This window comes from Hippocampus guttulatus, chromosome 1, assembly GCF_054856545.1.
Source record: "Hippocampus guttulatus isolate MCC_2025c chromosome 1, RoL_Hgut_1.0, whole genome shotgun sequence".
Taxonomy (NCBI): Eukaryota; Metazoa; Chordata; class Actinopteri; order Syngnathiformes; family Syngnathidae; genus Hippocampus; species Hippocampus guttulatus.
Genome location: NC_141261.1, coordinates 8,195,972 through 8,216,572, shown reverse-complemented (window position 1 = coordinate 8,216,572; position 20,601 = coordinate 8,195,972). Strand labels below are relative to the sequence as shown.

The window sequence follows — 20,601 nt, the reverse complement described above, 5'->3', positions numbered from 1 at the left end:
TGCAAAGGGATCAGGTTCCTCAAAATTGTGAATCTGAACGTATTTGAAAATTTGTAAAAAAAATTTTTATCAGAAATATATCTTAAAATCTTGGGGCGGGGGGGGGGGGGGGTGGTTTCTTGTCATTTCCATCCAGAGCACAACAAATACATATCACTGTAACTCAACATTTGGCCGAGGTTTGAATCGTTTCGAGCCTTTGGTGATTTTATCATTTAACACAATCTGTCAACATGAAATCATTGGAGGAGGTAGGATTTTCGTTCGACGTCAACCCAATAATATACTGTCATCTGCCACACCGAAGTGCAGTTATTAAGATCTGCGGCAGCGTAGCGCACAGAACCACCTGCTAAATAAAGTGCAATTGCGTTGACGTATCTTCGTATCACTGTGCCTGCCCTCTCGTGCATCCTCGCCACTACTGAGAGAGTGAACGTTGCTGACGGGTTGGAAAGCTGATATTCTCTTCAAGCCTGTGTGCTATTTGTAGTGTGACACCATCTGTCCTACTCCTTCTCCCCCGGACCTATTTAGGCTAAGCTACCAGAGCTGCAGCCTTTCCCCTCCTCTGGTGGACAGGCCATAACGGAGAATGAGGAGCTGGTCTGGATGCCGGGGGTCAACGACTGTGACCTTCTCATGTACCTCAGAGCCGCAAGGTGAGCCCGAGTCACATTCTTCAGTGTCACCCAAGTGTGTTTGTTTATATAATGGAAAAGCAACATTTGTTTGCGTTACACACAAATCAATTTGAATTGCGCCCCAATACATTTTTCAAATTTGAATGGTCGTTGGTTACATTTCGTTTTGTCAGATATGTTTTCCAGAAAAACAACAGTAATGACGTGCAATGTTTATTTTCATCCTATGTGTAGGAAAGAAAGAGTATGAAAATATCGTACCACAACTATCATGAACAAAATTATTACAATATTGGCATTCAAATGTAAAGAATGTCAAATATATGCACTGAAAGCAATGAAGCCAATTTTATTTGTATATACAAAAAAAAACTGTGCACTCAGCAACTCGACTTTTTACACATATGTGAACAACTGCAACCAAAATAATTTCTATCAATTTATAAACAATGTTGTGTTTCGCCTTGTTCACTCATTGGCAGTAAAACTACCAAGTACCGCATCAAATTGTCTCCGTTAGTGATAGACCGCTATGCTTCATTCAGGGCCGATATTATTGAAGGAGAGCACTAGCCATTTGTGGTAAGAGTGACAATAATGTCGTCAGAATTTTGAGTAACACAAACTCGCAAGACTTCACTCCGTTAAAATGCATTTAAGGACAGGTTTATTAACCAGCTTTAGAAAATTTTCAACGTGTTTTTTTTTTTTTTTTGGTCAGTCCTGGAAAATAGACATTGAAAATGGGACTAAAAAGTGCAGGGAGCTTGCAGGCTAGGCTAAGCAGCATTTCTTATAAAGTTAAATGGAAATTTTAACAAAAACGTTTTCCACACTCAATTAAGTTGTACAAAATGTCAATTTCATTAACATTTGAATCTTTCAATTATTACTATCTTTATTTTAAGTTGCGAAACAAAAAAGTCCCTCCTCAAAACACCAACTGGCCAACAGGTCACCAGTGTGTGGTGCCCACAAAGATTTTAACGTCTCAAAATAATCCAGTTTTTAATTGATCGCTTACTGGGCATTGGATTGTTAAAAAATAAAAAATGGTCGATGCTGATATGCACTAAAATGCACAAGGGTGGTCTATCACTAGTCTCAATACATGACCGTGTTCTCTTATTGGTCACAAGAATGTAAACAGGAAGTACAATTGCTTTACAGACCAGTGAGCGATTAGCAAATAAAATGACACAAATAAACATTAAATGGAGTAAAGCTCTGTCAGTCAAAATAAAAGAAGTGGGAGGGGGAGTAGGCGGTAGCGTCTTTTGGCATGTCCGTGGGGGATTTTTGTTTTAATGGTATCCACATTTTGGGATATCAACAATGGGTGCCACTGTTATATTGTGTGCGTATCCAGCAGCTTCCAGAAGGTGGACAAAAAAATAACCCTAAAGTGGTCGCATAGTACAGACACAAGGTCCATATAAGTCATTTTGACACTTCAATATACTTTCTGCTTGTGGGTACTATCAAACGAACTTTCTCATCTTCAAGTGAGATATCAATGTTGTAAGTGTGCTCAGCAAAAAAAAAAACAACAACCAAAAAGTTGCGCACTGGGTGTTTCGGAGGATGCCCATAAGACACGACATTTGCCGTCCAATTGATCTTGTTAAACGCTTGAAGCAGGAGACCGGCGGTCATTCATGTTGACTATGTGCTGCATCCACAGGAGCATGGCCGCCTTTGCAGGGATGTGTGACGGAGGCTCAACAGAGGATGGATGTCTAGCAGCCTCTCGAGATGACACTACATTAAACGCACTCAACACTGTAAGGGCAATACCATACCATAATTCTTAACACTGGGCTGAACGTAGTCAAAAAACACCATCATAATGTTGGAATCACCGGGAGTCCGCTCATTACTGCATCGCTTCGGTGACTGGCAATGATACGGCCCCTGAGCTAGCAGAGCACCTTCCTGTAGTAAACTCTCCCCCGGGGGCTTCTTAATACATCAGATGTAATGAGAGATGTGGCTGTCACACCGAATTTGAATACAGAGATATAAAATCCTATGGAGGAGATGAGAGGGGGGGCCATAAACAGGGCATTTGTATTCCAACTCTATAAACCAGGACATTAACAGAGCTGGCTGGTCATTGTCTGTCAACCTACCTCTATGGATTTGCAATTCCAATGAGTAGTACTTAGTTTATTTTATTTTTTCCTCAGACTCAATAATGTCTATTTTTCAGCCAATTTAATGTGACACCAGGCTCAAAGCTGCGTTGCGACTGCCTTTGTCTCTGTGTTGTTCGCCGTCGCGCCTTTTCCTTTCATGCTCAAGCTGAGGTATCTGATCATTGTCCATCCTTTGAAATATATTTTTTCGTCTGTGATAATGTACCTCCTCAATAATATACACACGTAAAAACAGATGAGAAGAATGCTTTCACGGAGACTTTTATTGCCGAAGAAAGGGAATATAGCAGGAGAAAATAGTACCCAAAGGGCTTGAAATGTTGCACTTTGCACAATAAAAGCACGCTCCATAGTTTTTTTTTAATGTTACACACGGGAGCATATGTGATCAAAAACAAAGAATGAAGAGTATAGTTCAAGAAAGACATTTCAAGTGTAGATTTCAGCAAATATTCTTATTATCATATGCGTCAAATTCCTGGCCTGCGGGTCAACGCCTGGCCCAGCATGCAATTGCATCCAGCCTGCGGGACCGTTTGGTAACAAGAGTGTAACTATCCGATGTAGTGAGCGTAAAAAGAGGCTAACGGCAACTTTGTCCATCTCAGCCACACCGAATCGATATTTGACACAAACATAGACACATAGTTCCGAATGATGCAACTGACCACAGTGTCGTTAATTGGACTAACATTGTAGCTAATTCTACCCAGCTATAAATTAAAATCACAAATACATTGTCTGTACACAATAGCACAGTAAAGAGGCATGAAAAAAGTCAAATGTGAGAATTGCGACTACAACCAAGCATGTTGGGAAACGCCTCTTTCGATTCTCTATCGCCATAGTAGCTTTTTTTTTTTTTAATGACATGATGTGAAGCAGTGATGACACTCACACCTCAAATCTCATAACGCCTCGCAACAGTTGCCTTACTGAACGATCATTCCGTTACGTCCGTCGAAATGTGACTTGTACATCTCGAACACTGTCTCACTGGTAGCACAATTATATTATCCCAGATGTAAACGAACTTGCTGCCAAGAAAAGAATGCAGTTATCCAGCTCTGACGAAATAGCATAAGAGCAAAGAAATTGACAAGTTTGACATCTAATTATTGTTGAATTTCTTTTCATTTTAATAGGTTTTGGGGTTTTTTTGGTTTTTTTTGCAGGGCAACATGTTATTGGAAGTTTAAGTTGATTTATTTGGGAATATTATCATATCCTGTTTATTTCGACTTACATTTATTTTTAAAAAAACTTTACACTGGCCTATGATCCAAAGTGTGTTCTGAAATTTTACCGCAAAACCGAGTTCAACATGCCCGTTCTAGATTTTGTTTTGAAGGAAAGTGCTGATTTCCTGTTTGCAGTTCAAAAGGTTTGCGCTCAAGTTCAATTTGAATACTGTGTAATTATTTGCAGGTGTCATGTTTTTAATTTCCTTTTTTTGATTGTAATTGTTTTTTTGTTTGTTTTTTTCCTGCAGCTTCATGAGAGCAGCTACGATGCCGGCAAAGCTCTCCAGCGGCTGGTGAAGAAGCCGGTACCAAAGTTGATAGAGAAGTGCTGGTCTGAAGATGAAGTGGTAAGAAAAACCGCAGCGTCCATTTGAAGGCACATGCATTCTTGGCCGGCTTGAGAGATCGAAAAAATCCCCCCATTCATTTTCAATGGCGGAGGTACCAGGGGTATGCAGTACCGATTTTGGTCGTTAGGGGCGCTGTAGTAGGTAAAACAGTTAGGGGGTCAAGAAGGCTAAAGGCTTAGAAAGTGAGCGTTCACCAAAATACCTTCCGAAACGTATATAGGGGGGCATGTGTCGAACGAGTCACCATTCATTCTCAATGCTGGAGGTGCATACAACATGTGCGTGCGATGCGAAAAGGGAATTCTGAAAGGGATGCTTGAGTATCTGGTGAGGTTATTCTCCTTGCTGGGTGTTATTGTGACGTTGCATGTTCAAGAGCTGACAAAGACTAGTTCATGCCTGTGGAGGGTGCTGTTGAGAGCAGGTTGAAGCAGTGCTCATGGGCCAGCATCTCAAAAGACATCAGGGAAAACACTTTCCAACTCGTCCCACCCTCAAGAGCAGCTGCATCCGGTTTATCACCCACAGAATAAATCTTTAGGGGGAGAAGGCTGGAAATGGTATCGGCTGAGCGCTGGTAATCCTATCTACCATTTGAATTGAGATGTGCATTTTGAGACAGCTGTTCAAGAAATTTATTCGGAAAATGGGCGAATAGGAGGCGAAAGAGCGCCGTGCCACAACAACTAAATAGTCACACCTTTCTTTGTTATTCAAGTGAAGTTCATTGACCGCATTCTTTCCGTGGTGTCTTCTTCCTCCTCTTTTCTCTGTTTTTCCACGTGATGTTACCGGTAATCCTGAAGCTTGGCCCCCTTTTGTTCAGTTTTGAGTCGAGCGGCTCAGATGCTGTGCAAGTGGTGATGTGATGGACAGATTAAAAAAAAACAAAAAGCTGTCAGCTGGTAGTTAAGTCAGCCATGCTTTTGTTACACCGGTTTTGCGTTCTTGTTACCACGTGAAACTGCTATGGAAAGGTGACATAACAAACGTGCATGTTGATGATCCTGAAGCTGATCACCTTCAGTTGTAGTGTCTGGAGTGGGTCGTGCAGAGGCTATTTGTGCAACACTTGCCCAACCTGGGGGAGTTGAATATCCAGTAGGTCCCAGTGATCTATCTGTTCACCAGTTGTGCCTTTTCAGCCTCATGGCCTCCAGGGACTTCTGTCAGTCGGTCCAGCTCACAGAAAGCGAGCCGGGACTCTCTCTTCATTTATTTATCGTCGGCCTTGCCTCCCTTTTACATCTCTTCTCCTCCAGGTTGAGCGTCATTATCCCTGCCTGCTCTTTCTCCTCACCCTCGGCTGTACTTATGATGTGAATTACGACTGACAGCGGGTGTCACCGGAATGATAGCAGTGGCCTGTCTTCAAGGTCACTTGTCAGCCTCCCCTCCTCCACTTTGACTTGCCTTGACCTCACACATCTCTTAGGTGGCAGCTGTTGCCACATAATCCTGGACCTTCACGAAACTCGATGTGTATCTGGCCACAATTCCTGCGCAGAATATATGTCAGCAGAGGTAGAGTTAGATTGATGTTATCCCAGTATTTATCTGAAGTAAAAGTTAAATACAGTGAAACTCCTCTACAACGAAATCATGTTTGCAGCAAGAACATTTTCACAACAGGGGACTTTTCACTGTAGCAAATTTTATCTCAGACATAAACACGAACACACACAAAAAACGTATGTGTACTTTTTATTTTTATTCCAGTAGTGCATAAGTATGAGCATACACTTATTTGACACTTCATATAGCCAGCGTAGAAAGAAAAAAAAGGGGAAAGAAATTGCGAAATTTACGATCAGCATTTACTTTCACTTAGATCAATTTCATGCACAATGTCTTTGCTTCCTCCATCTTTCATTTTTATGACCTTTATCTTGTCTTCAAGCGTTAAAGCTTTTCTTAACTCCTTGGTATGCAAAGGTCTGTTTTGTTAACATTTTAGCAATGCAACGTTCATGCTGCGTCTGAAACAAATACTGTACTTCCTGTACTACTGCGCATGTGTAAACCAGTGTGGTGGTTGCTGTTGCCGTTTCCGAACGAAGCAGTAGAGGTCGCTGTGGCATGCTGAGGTTGGATTAGACTTATGCGGACGGCTTGTTTTCGTTGTAGTGAAACTCGTTGCGAGGCAAGAGCAGAGAAAAAGATTTTGTATCACGGAGCAGGGGACTTTTCGTTGTAAGGGAAGCAGAAAAGTGGGAATGGCTTTCATGCATGAAAATCTTTTCACACTAAGGGGTGTTTTCGCCCATGTAGGTTTCGTTGTAAAGGAAAATATTTTACTTCTTCAAAAAAATAGCACTAATTCAAGCCACAAATATTTGCTTTGTCAAATTCTTTTTGTTTTAAAAATATTTTGTTATCGCTGTACTGCACAGTACTTGCTTTTTTAAAAATCTTGTGGAAAAGATATACACAAAATTTAAAAAATAATACACTTAATGCTAAAATTAAGAACATTTTCCAATGCTATTTTAACCTTCACCTGTTTATGACGGAATGTTTCATTTCAAAAACACACCAGCATAAATTACATCCTTTTGTATCTCTGGTTGTATTTATTCAATTGATGAAATCGGACAACGTGCTGTTTGTCTGCATATGACAGACTTTATTCTCTGAATATCTGATTTTGCCCGGCTCTGTCATGTTCAAATTATTTGACTGGACAATGCGTTTTTAGTTGTCACCGATCAAGTAGGTCACACATTATCGTGTCTTTGTTTGTGCTCAAACACCAGAGGCACGCAAATCGAACATAACCCTTTTTTTCCACATGGGTGGCACACATCAGACAGCCATGGTGGCTCACACACTTGCTCACACGCACCCCAACCTACAAAGTCAGCCAAAACTGCACAAAATAACCACTTACACAACAAAGACTGTGATTTTTTTTTAATTCGCAGGGACAAAGAAGATCAAAGATGTTAGTTACTCGCCTCAAGCTCTTGTGAGACGGAGAACTCACCGAAAATTACGCGCATTAGCCTAGCAGGCATTAATTACAGCGTCGCTGTTTCTGCCTGCTCAGAACTCCTCGCCTCCCTTCCGCTCTCAATAACCAGTCAAATCGCAGGCTTTGCAAATAGCAAATTGTGTTTCGTCGAATCTCAATAGCATTAATTGTCCCTATTAGAAAAGTAAAAAGAATAACGATGGCTTGTGTTCAGTAGAATATGCCTCGTTTACATATTGTTCCATACATTTATTGTCCAGGGTCTTCCAGCAAAATCTTCCGTGCACTTAAATTACTTTAAAATGATAGCTGAACTTCAAAAACAAAGTCAAGTCAAGTCAACTGTATTTATAGAGCACTTTCAAACAGCCATCGCTGCATACAAAGTGCTGTACATGGATCAATTTAACATGCACAATAAACAGTAAGACAAATCGGTAATAAAGGCGGTAGAAAGAACAAAGCTAAATGTTTTTTTTTAATGGCCTTTGTTTTGCCATCACACAAATTATTTTGCTGTTGCAAACGGAATAACAGGCGGTGCCATCTAAACAAACAGCACGAGCAACGGTTTTACAGTCTGTTGTCGTGTCGGAGATGTATGACTGCGGTGGGGCTGTAGGTCCATATTCCTCAGCCAGCTGCGCTGTGCCACGGCTTATCTCCGCCTGTGTCTTCAGCTGATGGATGACCCCAGCTAGCTCCCAACATCATCCAGGTGGGAGGGAGACAATAGCCCAGCAACTGCGGGGTTGGCTTGCTCTAAGGTAGCCACGAGCCGTGCTTCATAGGACGCATGCGCCCTCTTCTTTCTCTTCGGTCTTAACTCATTTGCAGTTGCAAAAAAAGCATGTGAAGCCTTTGGAATTCTCGGGATTTCTGCATAAATTGGTCATAGAATGTGTTTTGATCTTCTTCGAAGTCACAACAACAAACACAGTCTGCTTGAAGTAATACCACACCAACAATACCTTCATGTATTTTTATTGAACATTCACCGTTCATGGTGGAAAAATAAGTGAACCCTTGGATTTAATAACTGGTTGACCCTCCTTTGGCAGCAATAACCTTAACCAAATGTTTCCAGTAGTTGCGGATCAGACCTGCACAACGGTCAGGAGGAATTTTGGACCAATTCCTTTGAACAAAACTGTTTCAGTTCAGCAATGCTCTTGGCATGTATGGCGTGAATCACTCACTTGAGGTCATGCCACAGCATCTCTGTCGGGTTGAGTTCAGGACTCTGACTGGCCCACTCCAGAAGGCGCATTTTCCTCCCTTGAAGCCATGCTGTTGTTGATTTCTTTCTGCGCTTTGCGTCATTGTCCTGTTGCATCACCCATCTTCTGTTGAGCTTCAATTTGTGGACAGATGGCCTCAAGTTCTCCTGCAAAATGTCTTGGTAAAACTTGAGAATGCATTTTTCCTTCGATGCTAGCAATCTGTTGCTTCTGCTTTCTAAACGCCGTAGCGTTTCAAAATGTCTTTGCGCAGCTTGGCAACTTATTGGCATTTGAACCAGCAACTGAAAAAAATATGCCAAATTACAGTAGTTGATTTTATATATATATATATATTAGTGTATCTTTTTTTCCTTTTAAACGATATAAAAATGTTCATATTCTTAATTTAATCAAAGGTATTACAAAGAGTATCCTTATAGAAATTGTTTGAATTAATACAAATATTTCTAAAGTTGTTGTAAGCTCTTATTCAACTTTTTTTTTGGCCACGTTGTCGTTTATGTACTGGTATCGAGGTGCTTTGTATTTATGTCAAAAATTTGGTATGGTCCCAACACTAGCCACACTGAGCCACATAAATCAGACAAGTTATGTTGATTGTGAAAACTCCGTCTGAAATATCTTAAACTACAAATGGTTAGTTATTTGGCGAAAGGGTACAATTTTGGTCATGCTGAGATGTCCTTGTCATATATCAGGCAATCCTTCTATTATTACATATAATGATTGATGATTACTTCAAATAGCAGTGCTTCTTGGTTTTGGGTGGCAATCCACCATCACCCCACTGGCTCCTCATGCGTGTTGACGGCCCGCTCTGAAAAGATGGCTTTTAGCAAGTCAGCTGTAATGGCTCCATTTTGCGTGAAAGGGGTTTTGTTGACCGAGGTCTGACTTGGACTCGTGTTCTCACAAAATAGCACGTCAAAATGGTATAGCATGCGCAAGCTGGCCATGCTAATATTTCTTACTGATGCTTATGCACACATTATCAAAACCAGTTTTACAACTTCCAGCAATGAACTATAAAGAAGGAAGTGCTCACAGGCAACAAAGACCTATTGAGTTTTTTTCCAATGTCCCCTCTCCACCCACAATGGAGAAGGGAAACTTGGGGCGGGCTAAAAGCGGCAGCTCTCTGCAACACACTCCCGACAGAGAGGCCTGTTTCTGCACAGCGGCTGGCCATTTGGTAGCACTCCCAGCCTTAACCCCCGTCCCCCCCCCTTCTTCCTCTCACTCACTCTCCAACGCCTCCAAACCACTCCTCTGGCGCTGTTGTTGCCCAGCAACGGAGGGCTGGAGCAATAGGAGCAGGGGCAGAGTGATTCAGGGAGCAGATTGGTGGATGATTTATTAGCTGGGCTTGGAGAGCAGTGAGCTGAAATGGAGTCTTAAACTGGAGCCGACATGTAGAGAGGGAGGAGGGAGCCAGCAAGAGAAAGAAAACGGAAGAAAGGGGGCGGGGGTCATGACAGACGATGTAAATTATATCGTTGGGAACATAATTAAGGTGACATAATTAGGACAGATAAAAATTGAACTGAACCTCACGGCTACAGAAGTAGGCATTACACGACGAGGGGATCGAAATATTGGCAAAATCTCCATTCCTCAGCCAATATGCTTGGTTCGCCGGTTTTGTCCACACATGTTTAAAAGCCTTGAAATTCTCAGAGTCAAGTAATTGTTTTGTCATTATTTGACCTCCTCCATGGGTAAATGTCATGAGTTGCTTGTTTTATGGCGCTACTTTGTTGGAAGCCTCAGGTGTGCTTGGAGGCAGTCAAGGCTGGCCTGAATTGCGTCGGTTGCAGACGGCGCCATCTGCTGGTTAATCAGACACTACACCGTCTGATTTGTGCAAATCAACCTCCACCTCAGTCCTGCAACATGCTTTCTTTAATTTTTTTGGGGGGGGGGGCGGGTGCCGTTTTGTTTTTACACACTCCTTGTTTGCCTGAACTGAAATGAACACATTGAACTCAGTCATTTCCCCCCTTTTTTTCCTGCAATGACGTCATTCTCGTCTAAAAAGTGAAATGTCTTTTTTTTTTTTTTTTGGTAGCTGGTTTTGTGCCTTGTAAATATGGCTTTTGTTCCCCCACTGCATCGGGTAAACAGTGTGTTGGTTACATAACTCATAGTTACGCGCCATGGAAAATGAACTCCTAACGTTTGGGAAATAGTCCGTGTCTGGTTTTTCCCCTCTCTTGCCTCCTTCTTCCATGTCCGAGACCTCTCTCCACACATCACATATCAACCAGCCGCGTCAGTCCCCGGCTGCTCCGGATTGTTGCTTTTTTTTTTTTTTTTTGTGTATGTCTGTGTTTCAACCTCAAGTAAACTCACAGCATCTACTAGCAGATAATAGCCTGGGTATTTGTGTGAAAGATTTGAATTGTGAAACATGAACATGTTGGAATGACGGCTGTTCCCCGAGTACAAAGCTCCGTTCCGGGTTTCCCCTCCTGCTGGAAACCAGAGGCTCTCTTGCAGAAAGATCACATGTAAAGCCTTCCCCTTTGTAGTGGAAGAGCGAGGGTGACAAGCTATTTCTTGCTTGTAAAAAAAAAAAAAAACAAGAGGAAAAATAGCATTGTGCCATCGGAGACATTGTGGACTTACTCCTTGATTCTTTCTTTCCCCGCGGCTGGGTGTTAGAGGCTTTTGCTTATCCACCAGGACTTTTGCCTGCTTTTAGCTGGAGTTACTTGGTGAAACGGACGGGGGGCTCGCCTCTGGAACAAGAAAGTAAATCTGGCGGTTGTCTGCTTCACTGGTTATGAATGTTTTCAGCCTCTGCTTTTTATGGCTTTGTCGTCTGTCCCTCTTTGAGGAGCAGAGATGTGTTTAGGCAGTTACATTTTTCATTATTTCTCATTGAGCTGACATTCGCTTTCCAGTCCTGCTCAAAGCAGATAAAGTGTCACCGTCTGTCATCATTCTGCGATCTTTCAATTTTTGTCAAGGTCTGTTAGTCTCTCTCAAATAACGAAATGGAAATATATCAAAACTGGCCTTGTGTCGTGTATGTTTTGAGGGGGAAGTTTTGATGTAGCCTTTCAACTTCACTTTTGTGATCAACATGTCCTCCCCATGTGTCTCTTGTTTTACATCTGCCCCCCCCCCCACCTAATCCCGATGTCTCTTTTGCCCTACTTGTCATTTCCTCTCTTTTGCTCTGACATGTCTGTTTGCAATGCACTTTAAATTGCCCACGCAGGTTTTAGATGCGCATCAGAACTCTTGAACCGCACTTGTGTGAAATGAAAACAATGTTTCTTGCAGTTTTGCTGAATCACAAATACTAACAAGCTCTCTGTCTATTATATGTGCAGAAACGCTTCATTAAAGGGCTGAGACAGTTCGGCAAAAACTTCTTCAGGATCCGGAAGGAGCTCCTGCCTCACAAAGAAACGGTACCGTTACTTGTTTTCCTCTCCTTTTTTAAATGTCCCTTTTCAATTTTTGTGTTACAAACAGGATGACTGAAAACATTATATGTAAAAAAAAAAACGGCTCGGCAAAATTATTTATGATTGCCAGTCGTATTATATCTTACGCCGATTGGATAAAAAATGTGACATTTGATGGGGGTTGTGCATCTTGGATTTGTGTGACTGCGTTTATCGCATTTGTCAGGGATACAGAGCAAGTATGCGGCACCTGTAAGCGGAACGACATGTCATACCAAAGCTTTAGTCGGTTAAAATGGGAATCCAATCACATTATTTTGAGGGAGTTTTCTCAGTACCGTATTTATGAAATCTCTGACCGTGACTTTCAGAGCAGGTAGTTCCAGATGAAGTTGAATTCTAGAGGCTGCACAAAATAGAATGCTTTTTATTCATACATCTTCATAAATGATCAATCTTTTTATACTAATTATTCTTGTGCAATAATGTTAGTCATAATACAGTAGGTGATATTTCTCATTCCTTTCCAATAATTACTGAGGATCATCAGGACTTATGACTTCGATTTCATTGTGGTTTTTGTGCATTAAGCAAAACTATTTAGAGGCAATAAATTAATAAAAATGTTTTGTTATTGTTTGTTCCTGTACACTGGCAGGGTGGATGTGCAATTTTGTGCGCGCTTCGTACAGCATGTTAATCATCACCGACTGCCTGTGTGACCATTGTTATGGTACAACTGGGTCACAATCAAGGCAGCGCAATGATTAACACTCGTATTAAGTGTAGCGTGTGCCGATGATAAAAAGCAAAACAACCATGGACAAATAGTGTCCCGTTGGCTGTATTCCTTCAAGTGCTTGTTTACTAAATGACGTATGCGCATGCCCACGATGCTCGGAACCTGCACATTTTTGACTTGGGTGGTTATTACGTCTCATAATTTTGACTCTTTAAAGTTAAGCAAACTTTGTTGTTCCTTTGAGGCCCACTCAGGCAAAATCCAAAGTCTTTTGTCATTTTTATGAAGCTCCACTTTTTTTTCTGCCGGGAACTGACAAAGCCAGCACTACGTCTCATACATATATTATAGACTTTCATGTTTTATCTTTGCCCCGTGAACTGTTGAGTGGCTTTTCTGGCGCAGCGTTTGTCAAACTTTTGTTTTTGTTTTTTTGCTCAAGCGCGCCACAGTTCCATTTTCAAAACAGACAGATGGGCCACGTCAGTTGTATAGCTGAGGTTTAAATAAAACGTTAAAATGTGCATGTAAAATATGTCATGTTTTAATAATTATATAGCACATTTTCAACTTCCAATTTAATTCCACATGGATTGAAAATCAGTGCATTGTTGTGCATTGCAATCTATTTTTTCAGGTGGGGTTGGGTGATCGGGTTAATGTATTGCAACAAAGATCACAGGACACTTGATAATGTCAATGCTCGGTTTGCCCTCCCCTGCGCTAGCGCCCATTTTTTAGACCTCAAAGCCCAATTAGAATTTCCTGAATATTGTATAATGATACAGTTTCTTGCAAAGGCTTTGTTAACTTATTATAAGATATGCTTGGTCCAGATTGGCTATAAAGAAGGTATTAGTGCAATTCAACCTGGAGGGGAGTCTTCTTGGCAGGAGAGGTAATCGACCTCCTCCAGGTTCGAGACCTGCCACCGCCATACAGCAGAGAAAGATTAATTTTCCCCCTGCAAATGGAAAATAAACTGCCCTTTAAACCAACTAAAAAAAAAAAAAAAGGAGAAAATGACAGAGCAGTGTATAACGGCGAGTGGAAGAGAAAGCGAAGAAGGCTGGGCGTTAGCTTACTGTCGACACTAAGCAGCCTGGCTTTTTGCACAGAGAGGAAAACTCTGCTTATGACTGAACTTACGTTTGTGCTGATCGGAGCGAGTGCCATTTAATACCCGCAGGAAAGCTCTTGTTTGTTTGCTCCCGCCTCCTTCCTAAATCCTACCCCTAAAACATGAGCACAACGGTAATTCAGGATGTTACCACTCTTTGCACGCATACACTTCTGTGACTATACGTTCAACACAAACGAAGCAGATCACATCAATGCCCTTGTACCTTTGTCTTAAGCCAAGTCGGAAGCGCTGCCATTGAGCTGTAGTGCCGAGCATAAAGGCCCTCGGGGGGACTTTCTTTAGGAGTCTGCTACTCTATCTGTTCCTACTGTTCGACTCTATTGGCCGAATCGGCGCTGAAGCTTCAGCATTGGCTCAAACAAGCCTGAGCTGAGGGCAAAGCACCCAGCGCTGTGTAAACACACCAGGCCTGACTAACACTCTGGAATGCTTCATATAAAATCAGAAAAAGGCCCGGAGGGGGGAAGTGGGCGTGTCGTCTGACTGGCCTTGCTGCCACCATTTCCTTCAGTCCGGAGTTGGTGTCATACGGAACAAGCTCTCTGCTGCCAGTGTTTAAATAAGTAAAAAAATAAGTAAACATGGCGAAACAGCAGAACACGAACTGTGTTAGCCTACTAGTGTCATTGGAAAGGTTTTTTGTTGTTGTTGTTTTTTTCTTCACAAAAAAAGGTGTTTTGAGCAAACGTTGGCAGTACTGATCACCTTAAGATCAGGTTGCTGTTCAGTGGGCAAATTAAAACGGGAACATTGAGATATAGGCTCTTTCTACCTAGAAAGTAAATGTTAGCTTGTTAGCTTTTCATGTATAGTATGCGCGTCACTATACACAAATACATCCATCCACCCATCCATCGATTTTCTAATCCGTTTATACTCACGAGGGTCGCGGGCGTGCTGGAGCCTATCACAGCTGTCTCCGCTCAGGGTAAACCCTGAACCGGTAGCCAGCCAATTGCAAGGCGCACACAGACAAACAACCATCCGTGCTCACACTCACACCAAGGGACAATTTAGAGTGGTCTATTAACTTGACATGCCTGTCTTTGGAATGTGGGAGGAAACCGGAGAAAACCCACGCAGGCACAGGGAGAACATGCAAACTCAACAAAGGAAGGCCGGAGCCGCAATTGAACCCTGCACCTCTGCACTGTGAGGCGGACGTGATAACCAGTCGACCGCCATATGGGGCATGCCCTATGTAATATACATATATATGCAAATATCTAAACTGTTGAATTCATATGGTCAATGAGCTGATAAGCTAGTATTGATCGAATACCGTATATAGAGAATTAGGTATCCAATGCCTATACTCAGACTGTCCATTAAATATTGCACACCATCGACTCATGACTTGAGCTTGTTACATTCATTCACAAATTTTCACTTTGCATTTCTTTTATTCAGTTTGTTCCGTTTGTCAAACACACAGTATGTGTTTGCTGGTTTAAATGCATCCTCAGATAGGTGGAGTCCAGGTTTCCCGTCGGCCACAGTCATTTGATAACATAATCCTTTGAAACCAATGTCGGTGAGCTTTTTGATTTACGGACTGACTGACACCGCCGTCATTTGTGACAGCCTCGCATCTGTTGGGTGACAGTCACATGGCAATTTTCGGGCACAAGTAGCCTGAACGATAAATCTCTTCCCCCCCAGCAGCACCTTATTGGTGTTCAGATAGTGTGGAATCGCTGATTTCTTGAAGAAAAGAGAGCACTTGAGCCCTCCAGGTCGTGTCATTAACAAAATGTCCGACGGGAAAAAAGACTGTTTTCAACTCAACCTCAAAGCAGATGTTTGCCCCCGTCCAATCTGTTCAAACGTCAAAGTAAATTAATTGCCGTGTCCTTAGATCAACAGCCAGAACCCTGGGCAGGAGTTTGATTTACAAATACTTTGCTTGAAATCTTAATTAAAGCAGCTCCAAACGACAGATGCCCGTGCCAGTTAGCGGCAGCTGTCAGAAGTGTCACAGAACAGCTTCCGTGTGGTGCCAATGATCTAACCGATCCGGGCAGTTGAATCGCTGTGGGCTGGTAGCTTTGCCCGTCCGCGGTGATGTTCGACTAACTGACAAGAAGCAGGAGCAGAGGCTCGGCAAAAGCCTCCCCCCCCCCCCCCCCTGTCTGAAAGATGGAGCTAAGACAGCTCTCGTTCCCTGTATAATTGAGCTCTTTGCTCGGCTTCATGTCGTGTTTTTGGGGGAACAGGCGTATCAGCACAACACGCAGGCTTGAGCCTCCAGCAAAAAAAAAAAGACTCCGTTGTCATCCAATCTGCTTTCATTGGGAAAAGCGCTTACAGCAGGAAAAACACTAGTGCTGATTCTTCAGCATGTGCATCGCTGACCTATGAAAGCAGAGCTTATTCAGTCATTCTCACGCTGAAAGGCTCCGCACAGCAGGGAAGGGTTGTCTATTTAACCGCCTTTCACATGCACCCCGCTCTGCCAACCAAAGTCTTTTGCTATTCAGCTAATACCGGCTGCGGAGAAACTACACGGCGTCACCGCTCGACATCCGTTGGGGCTGTAATATTTCAGTGAATGGGTCAATTAGTTATATTCTCGTGATGTAGGCGCTTTTGAATCATGACATCAACTGTGGGGATTTGAAATTTCTCCTGACAGCATTGTAGTGATCAGTATGACAACTGACATCAAAACAGGAAATTAGAATTTTTTTTTTTGTCAATCCATTACAAATATATAAGAATAACAAAAATCATTAATTTTTTTTTGAAAGAAACGTTTCCTGTTCATGCAGAATGAATCTTTTTACCTTATTTTATGCTGGACCATTTTTTTTTCCTGTGCAAGAGAGGAATTTGAAACCCTGTACTCCCTCTGTGGTTGTGTGTGTTGTGCTGTTTCTTTTTTTTATTATTGGAAATTCAGCTGAGCAGAACAAGGTTTGTATAAGGGGATAAGACGGAGTGAACAGAACACAAACAGCAGAGGGGGCGAAAAATACCTCAGAAATTGCAGAATACCGTGGTATACAACTACGGTAATTTCACATCGGAGTCGTGTTCTTATCTGTGAAAGAAGGGTACCCCTTGTGAGAAACTGACTACTAACTGAGAGGGAGGCGAGAGAGGACAGGGCATCACAGGACAGGCGTCGTGAGCCAGGCAATGGGGGTATTTATTCAGTGCCTCAAGAATTGTCGAGAATTCCGTCTGCCACCCATCCTACACTTACCTCTTACGTTAGCTCTGATCAAACATTTTTGCCCAAGTGGATTGCAAATAAATCAATAGGATTTTAGTTAAGAGAAGCAGTCAGGCATAGCCCAGTGCAACCACGGTCGGCCCAGAAACCACATACATGTGGAGAACTATAGCTTGATTCACATTATTTTTCAGTTCTGTTGTCAGAAGTGATCAAGAGCACAAAAAAAATCCCAGACCAAAGGTTAATTGGTTCAAAATCGGGTTTTTAAATTTCTGAATTACAAAACACTGTGATAAATCACATGATTGACCTAGCTCAAAGGTGGGCAAACTACGGCCCGCGGGCCGAATCCGACCCGTTGGTCTTTTTAATCCGGCCCGCCGAAGGTTGGTCCACAATTAAGGTTCGATGTGAAATGCATTCATTTCAATTGGACTTGCATCTGCAGCAATGCACAGGCTAAAATAGGTCATCAACAACACTGTTGTCATTTAAAAAAGTATATTCATACAGTACTTTCATGCTTTTGTTCTGTTGATGTTTGATATGGACTGTCAATAAATGCAGTTTTTTTTTTTTAATGTACCATAGCTCGTGCTGACCTGGCCCTTCTGTCAAATTTTAAAAGTCAATGCGGCCCCCGAGCCAAAAAGTTTGCCCACCCCTGACCTAGCTGGTACAACAACTCTTACTATTGGCATCCTGTCGGCACACAAACCACATCCGGAAATACTGCTTCGACTTTCACCTTGGCGAAACAAACTCAGCTGTACCACTCGGTGCATGCCAGTAAGCAGGAAGAGCGCCAGTTCAGGCTGCTCTAATGATGTTTACACAGCTCGCCATCAGTCACCGTAACCCACAAATAGTTGCGCGAGCATATTCTCTGAGCTCTCGGCTCGTAACGCTTATTGCAAAAGATTTTTTTTTAATTTTCCGAGAGCTGTTTTGGAACGGGTTGTGGTCGGGTTGTGTGCTTGATTGTCCATTGTTATCCACCGCTGGCTTTTTACTCCTTTTCGGCTCTCCTCCACACTCGGCCCTCCCCCTCTTTCTGCTCTCCTCTGTTCGTTCTTTCTTCCCGTGCTCCTGCCAGTAACGGCCTTAACCGTTTGGCTTCCTGTCAAAGCAGGGGCCTTTTGTGGCTCTGTCACAAATCTGCCAGGAAAAACAGAAACCATCTGTTCATGCCTTAGCCAGAGCAGGGATGAGGGTGTAAATGCACGAGTTTAGCCCTCGCCCTCAGTTGTGCCTGTGCGCTCGGGACTTCCGAGCCTTCCCACGTGGCCTTCCGACCAGCAATTAAGCGTAGATGAATGGAACCTCATCAGGTGTAATCCATAAAAACAGGAGCATCATACGTGTGATTCAACGCCGTGTGATTCACCGCTTGATGCGCAGCGCTTCATTTGATAGCATTTGAGTCGTTCCCATCACGACCGTTTCACTCCCAAGCCCTTGCTTTTGTTTCTCAGTCATGTCTCTATGGAGTGGAAACATTAGCATACTTGAATCCTGTACCCCATGAATATGTCACACATCTGTTTGTTTGAAGGCAACCATTTTAAGTGGCAATAAAACAGAATGGAAGCTCTGAGTGTCGTGTTAGGAGGGTAAGCCCTTCCCATGTTGGATAATCCACCGACCAGAAAGCTCCTGCAGATGGAAGCTCTGTAAAAAGCCTCATAATGCTGAGCTTATGTTGTCACTATTTCATGTTCTGCGGAGTGGCAGCACACTCTGTACTGCTTTGGTCTGATTTAGTGGACAGGCGCGGGGAATTAGAGCTCGGCAAGCCAAGGCCACTCTGGACCGCTATTCTTTCCACTCGCTCGTCGACCAACGTAATGTTTTTGTTGACCTGCGGCCACGGCATTGCTTGGGCTCAACCCATGTCTCTTACGCTACTTTAGCATATATACCTTTGGTATATAGTAGCGTTTCGTTTCATCGATTAACTGTTACCACAACTGGTTCAGAGCTTCTTGCTCCGCCATAAGCAAGCAGATGCACCAGTCCATCGGCGGAGCCGTTAATGCCTTTTTAAAGGCACAAGTTCGCGTGTTAGCCTGTGCCCAGTGCAATGGTACTTGACATGGTGTGAATGATGGAGAGGCAGGCCCTTTGTCTGCCAAGCAGCTGTTAAAGGCGGGAAGGCACTGCTGAGAAACACGATGGCGCACGGCACCACTCGACACTTTTGATGTGCACTTTTCAATTCGATTTCGCATCAGAACGTTCTGCCTTCCCTCACTTAGCACCAGCCTGCCCGATCCAGCTGGCCACGCCGAAGTGAAAGGAGCCGATCAACTGCTAACTTGTTTCTATTTAGTTACCACGTGCACAAACGCATTTTCAAATGTGCCTTGAATAAAATCTTTTCTTATTTCACCAATTTGTTTTCTATCCAAAGTGTTATGCAGCCTCGTTCTGCTGAGCTCTCACGTATGAAATCAATTCACCTACTCCAGATGTACTCAAGTGTAGCAATCTGGGGAGGGGTTCGAACCGGGAGAGCTTTAGAGCTGCTACTTTCTTGTAAACAGAGCAGCACCTCCTCTGACTCCCATAAGTGTTTTCAGCATTGCTTTGCCGGAGAAGGGCACGTTCTTTAGGCATTGGTAGGCGCGTATATAAATGCAACCGTCGTGAGGGAATATTTTATTAAACTGGCCCATAAGCCCACTAAGCAAATCATTTTCTGCCAATCATAGCAACCATTGAAAAAGCATGAACTCACTCTCCCAACGTCTAATACGCATCACATCTAACGGCCCTTAATGAGCAACCACTGACCAATCTCCACTCCTGCGCATTCTTGCAGCACACAAGATATCAACTTGCTCTCAGTAGTATTGAATTTCACTTAGGGATAGGAATTGAGTCAAATAAAATTGAGTTCTTGAATCTCCTGGGGGGGTTTTTTCATGAGCGTTATGGTCAACCTGTTTTGAAGGCTTTTTTCAATAGATTTATGCTAGTCTGACACAGACAAGCCGTTGAAGCACTCAAAGGGGGAAACTCAACTTTTAAAAAAACTAATTCTTTGACAGCAATATGTTGTATGCACCTCCACTAGTCTAAACACGACATTCTGATTAATATTGTTTTTGTGGAATATTAGTTTAGCAGCAAAATCCACCCGTTTTTAGCCATCTCAAGGGGCCACCATTTGGCCACTTTGTCAGCTGACAATGACCTTGCAGTTGCGCCGGGCTGAGGTTACGGCTACGTAATGACGGCTCACCTGTTTTCTGAGGATAAGACATGATTGGTCGTTAACCTGAGCGACTGTGATGTTATTTTCACTTGACAGCAAGTGGCAAAATGGCTGCCCCCTTAGATGGACAAAAACAGAGGGTGGATTTTACTGTTTGACTCATATTCCATGAATGCAATATTCATCTGAATGCCGTGTTTAGAGTAGTATGGCGGCATTGAACCTCTTATTGTAAAGAAAATGTTTGGGTTGAGTTTCCCTTTAAGTTGAGTTTCCCATT

General features: G+C 42.8%; 1 protein-coding gene and 1 long non-coding RNA gene across 5 annotated transcripts in view; one reads left to right on the top strand and one right to left on the bottom strand.

The window, feature by feature from the left end:
- Nucleotides 1–20,601, top strand: part of rerea (arginine-glutamic acid dipeptide (RE) repeats a) — a 100,995-nt gene that overhangs the window by 69,088 nt on the left and 11,306 nt on the right. For all 4 annotated transcript variants that reach the window (XM_086107382.1, XM_086107374.1, XM_086107398.1 and 1 more), the window contains 4 exons: nt 538–662; nt 2,329–2,428; nt 4,296–4,394; nt 11,957–12,037. In XM_086107382.1, coding sequence (XP_085963508.1) covers nt 538–662; nt 2,329–2,428; nt 4,296–4,394; nt 11,957–12,037 — 405 coding nt within the window. The remainder of the gene's footprint in view (nt 1–537; nt 663–2,328; nt 2,429–4,295; nt 4,395–11,956; nt 12,038–20,601) is intronic.
- On the bottom strand, nt 12,446–14,324 carry LOC147210250 (uncharacterized). Its single transcript, XR_015100483.1, has 3 exons — nt 14,123–14,324; nt 13,926–14,011; nt 12,446–13,740 (listed from the first exon to the last, which is right to left on the bottom strand). It is a non-coding gene; the product is annotated as an uncharacterized LOC147210250 (long non-coding RNA).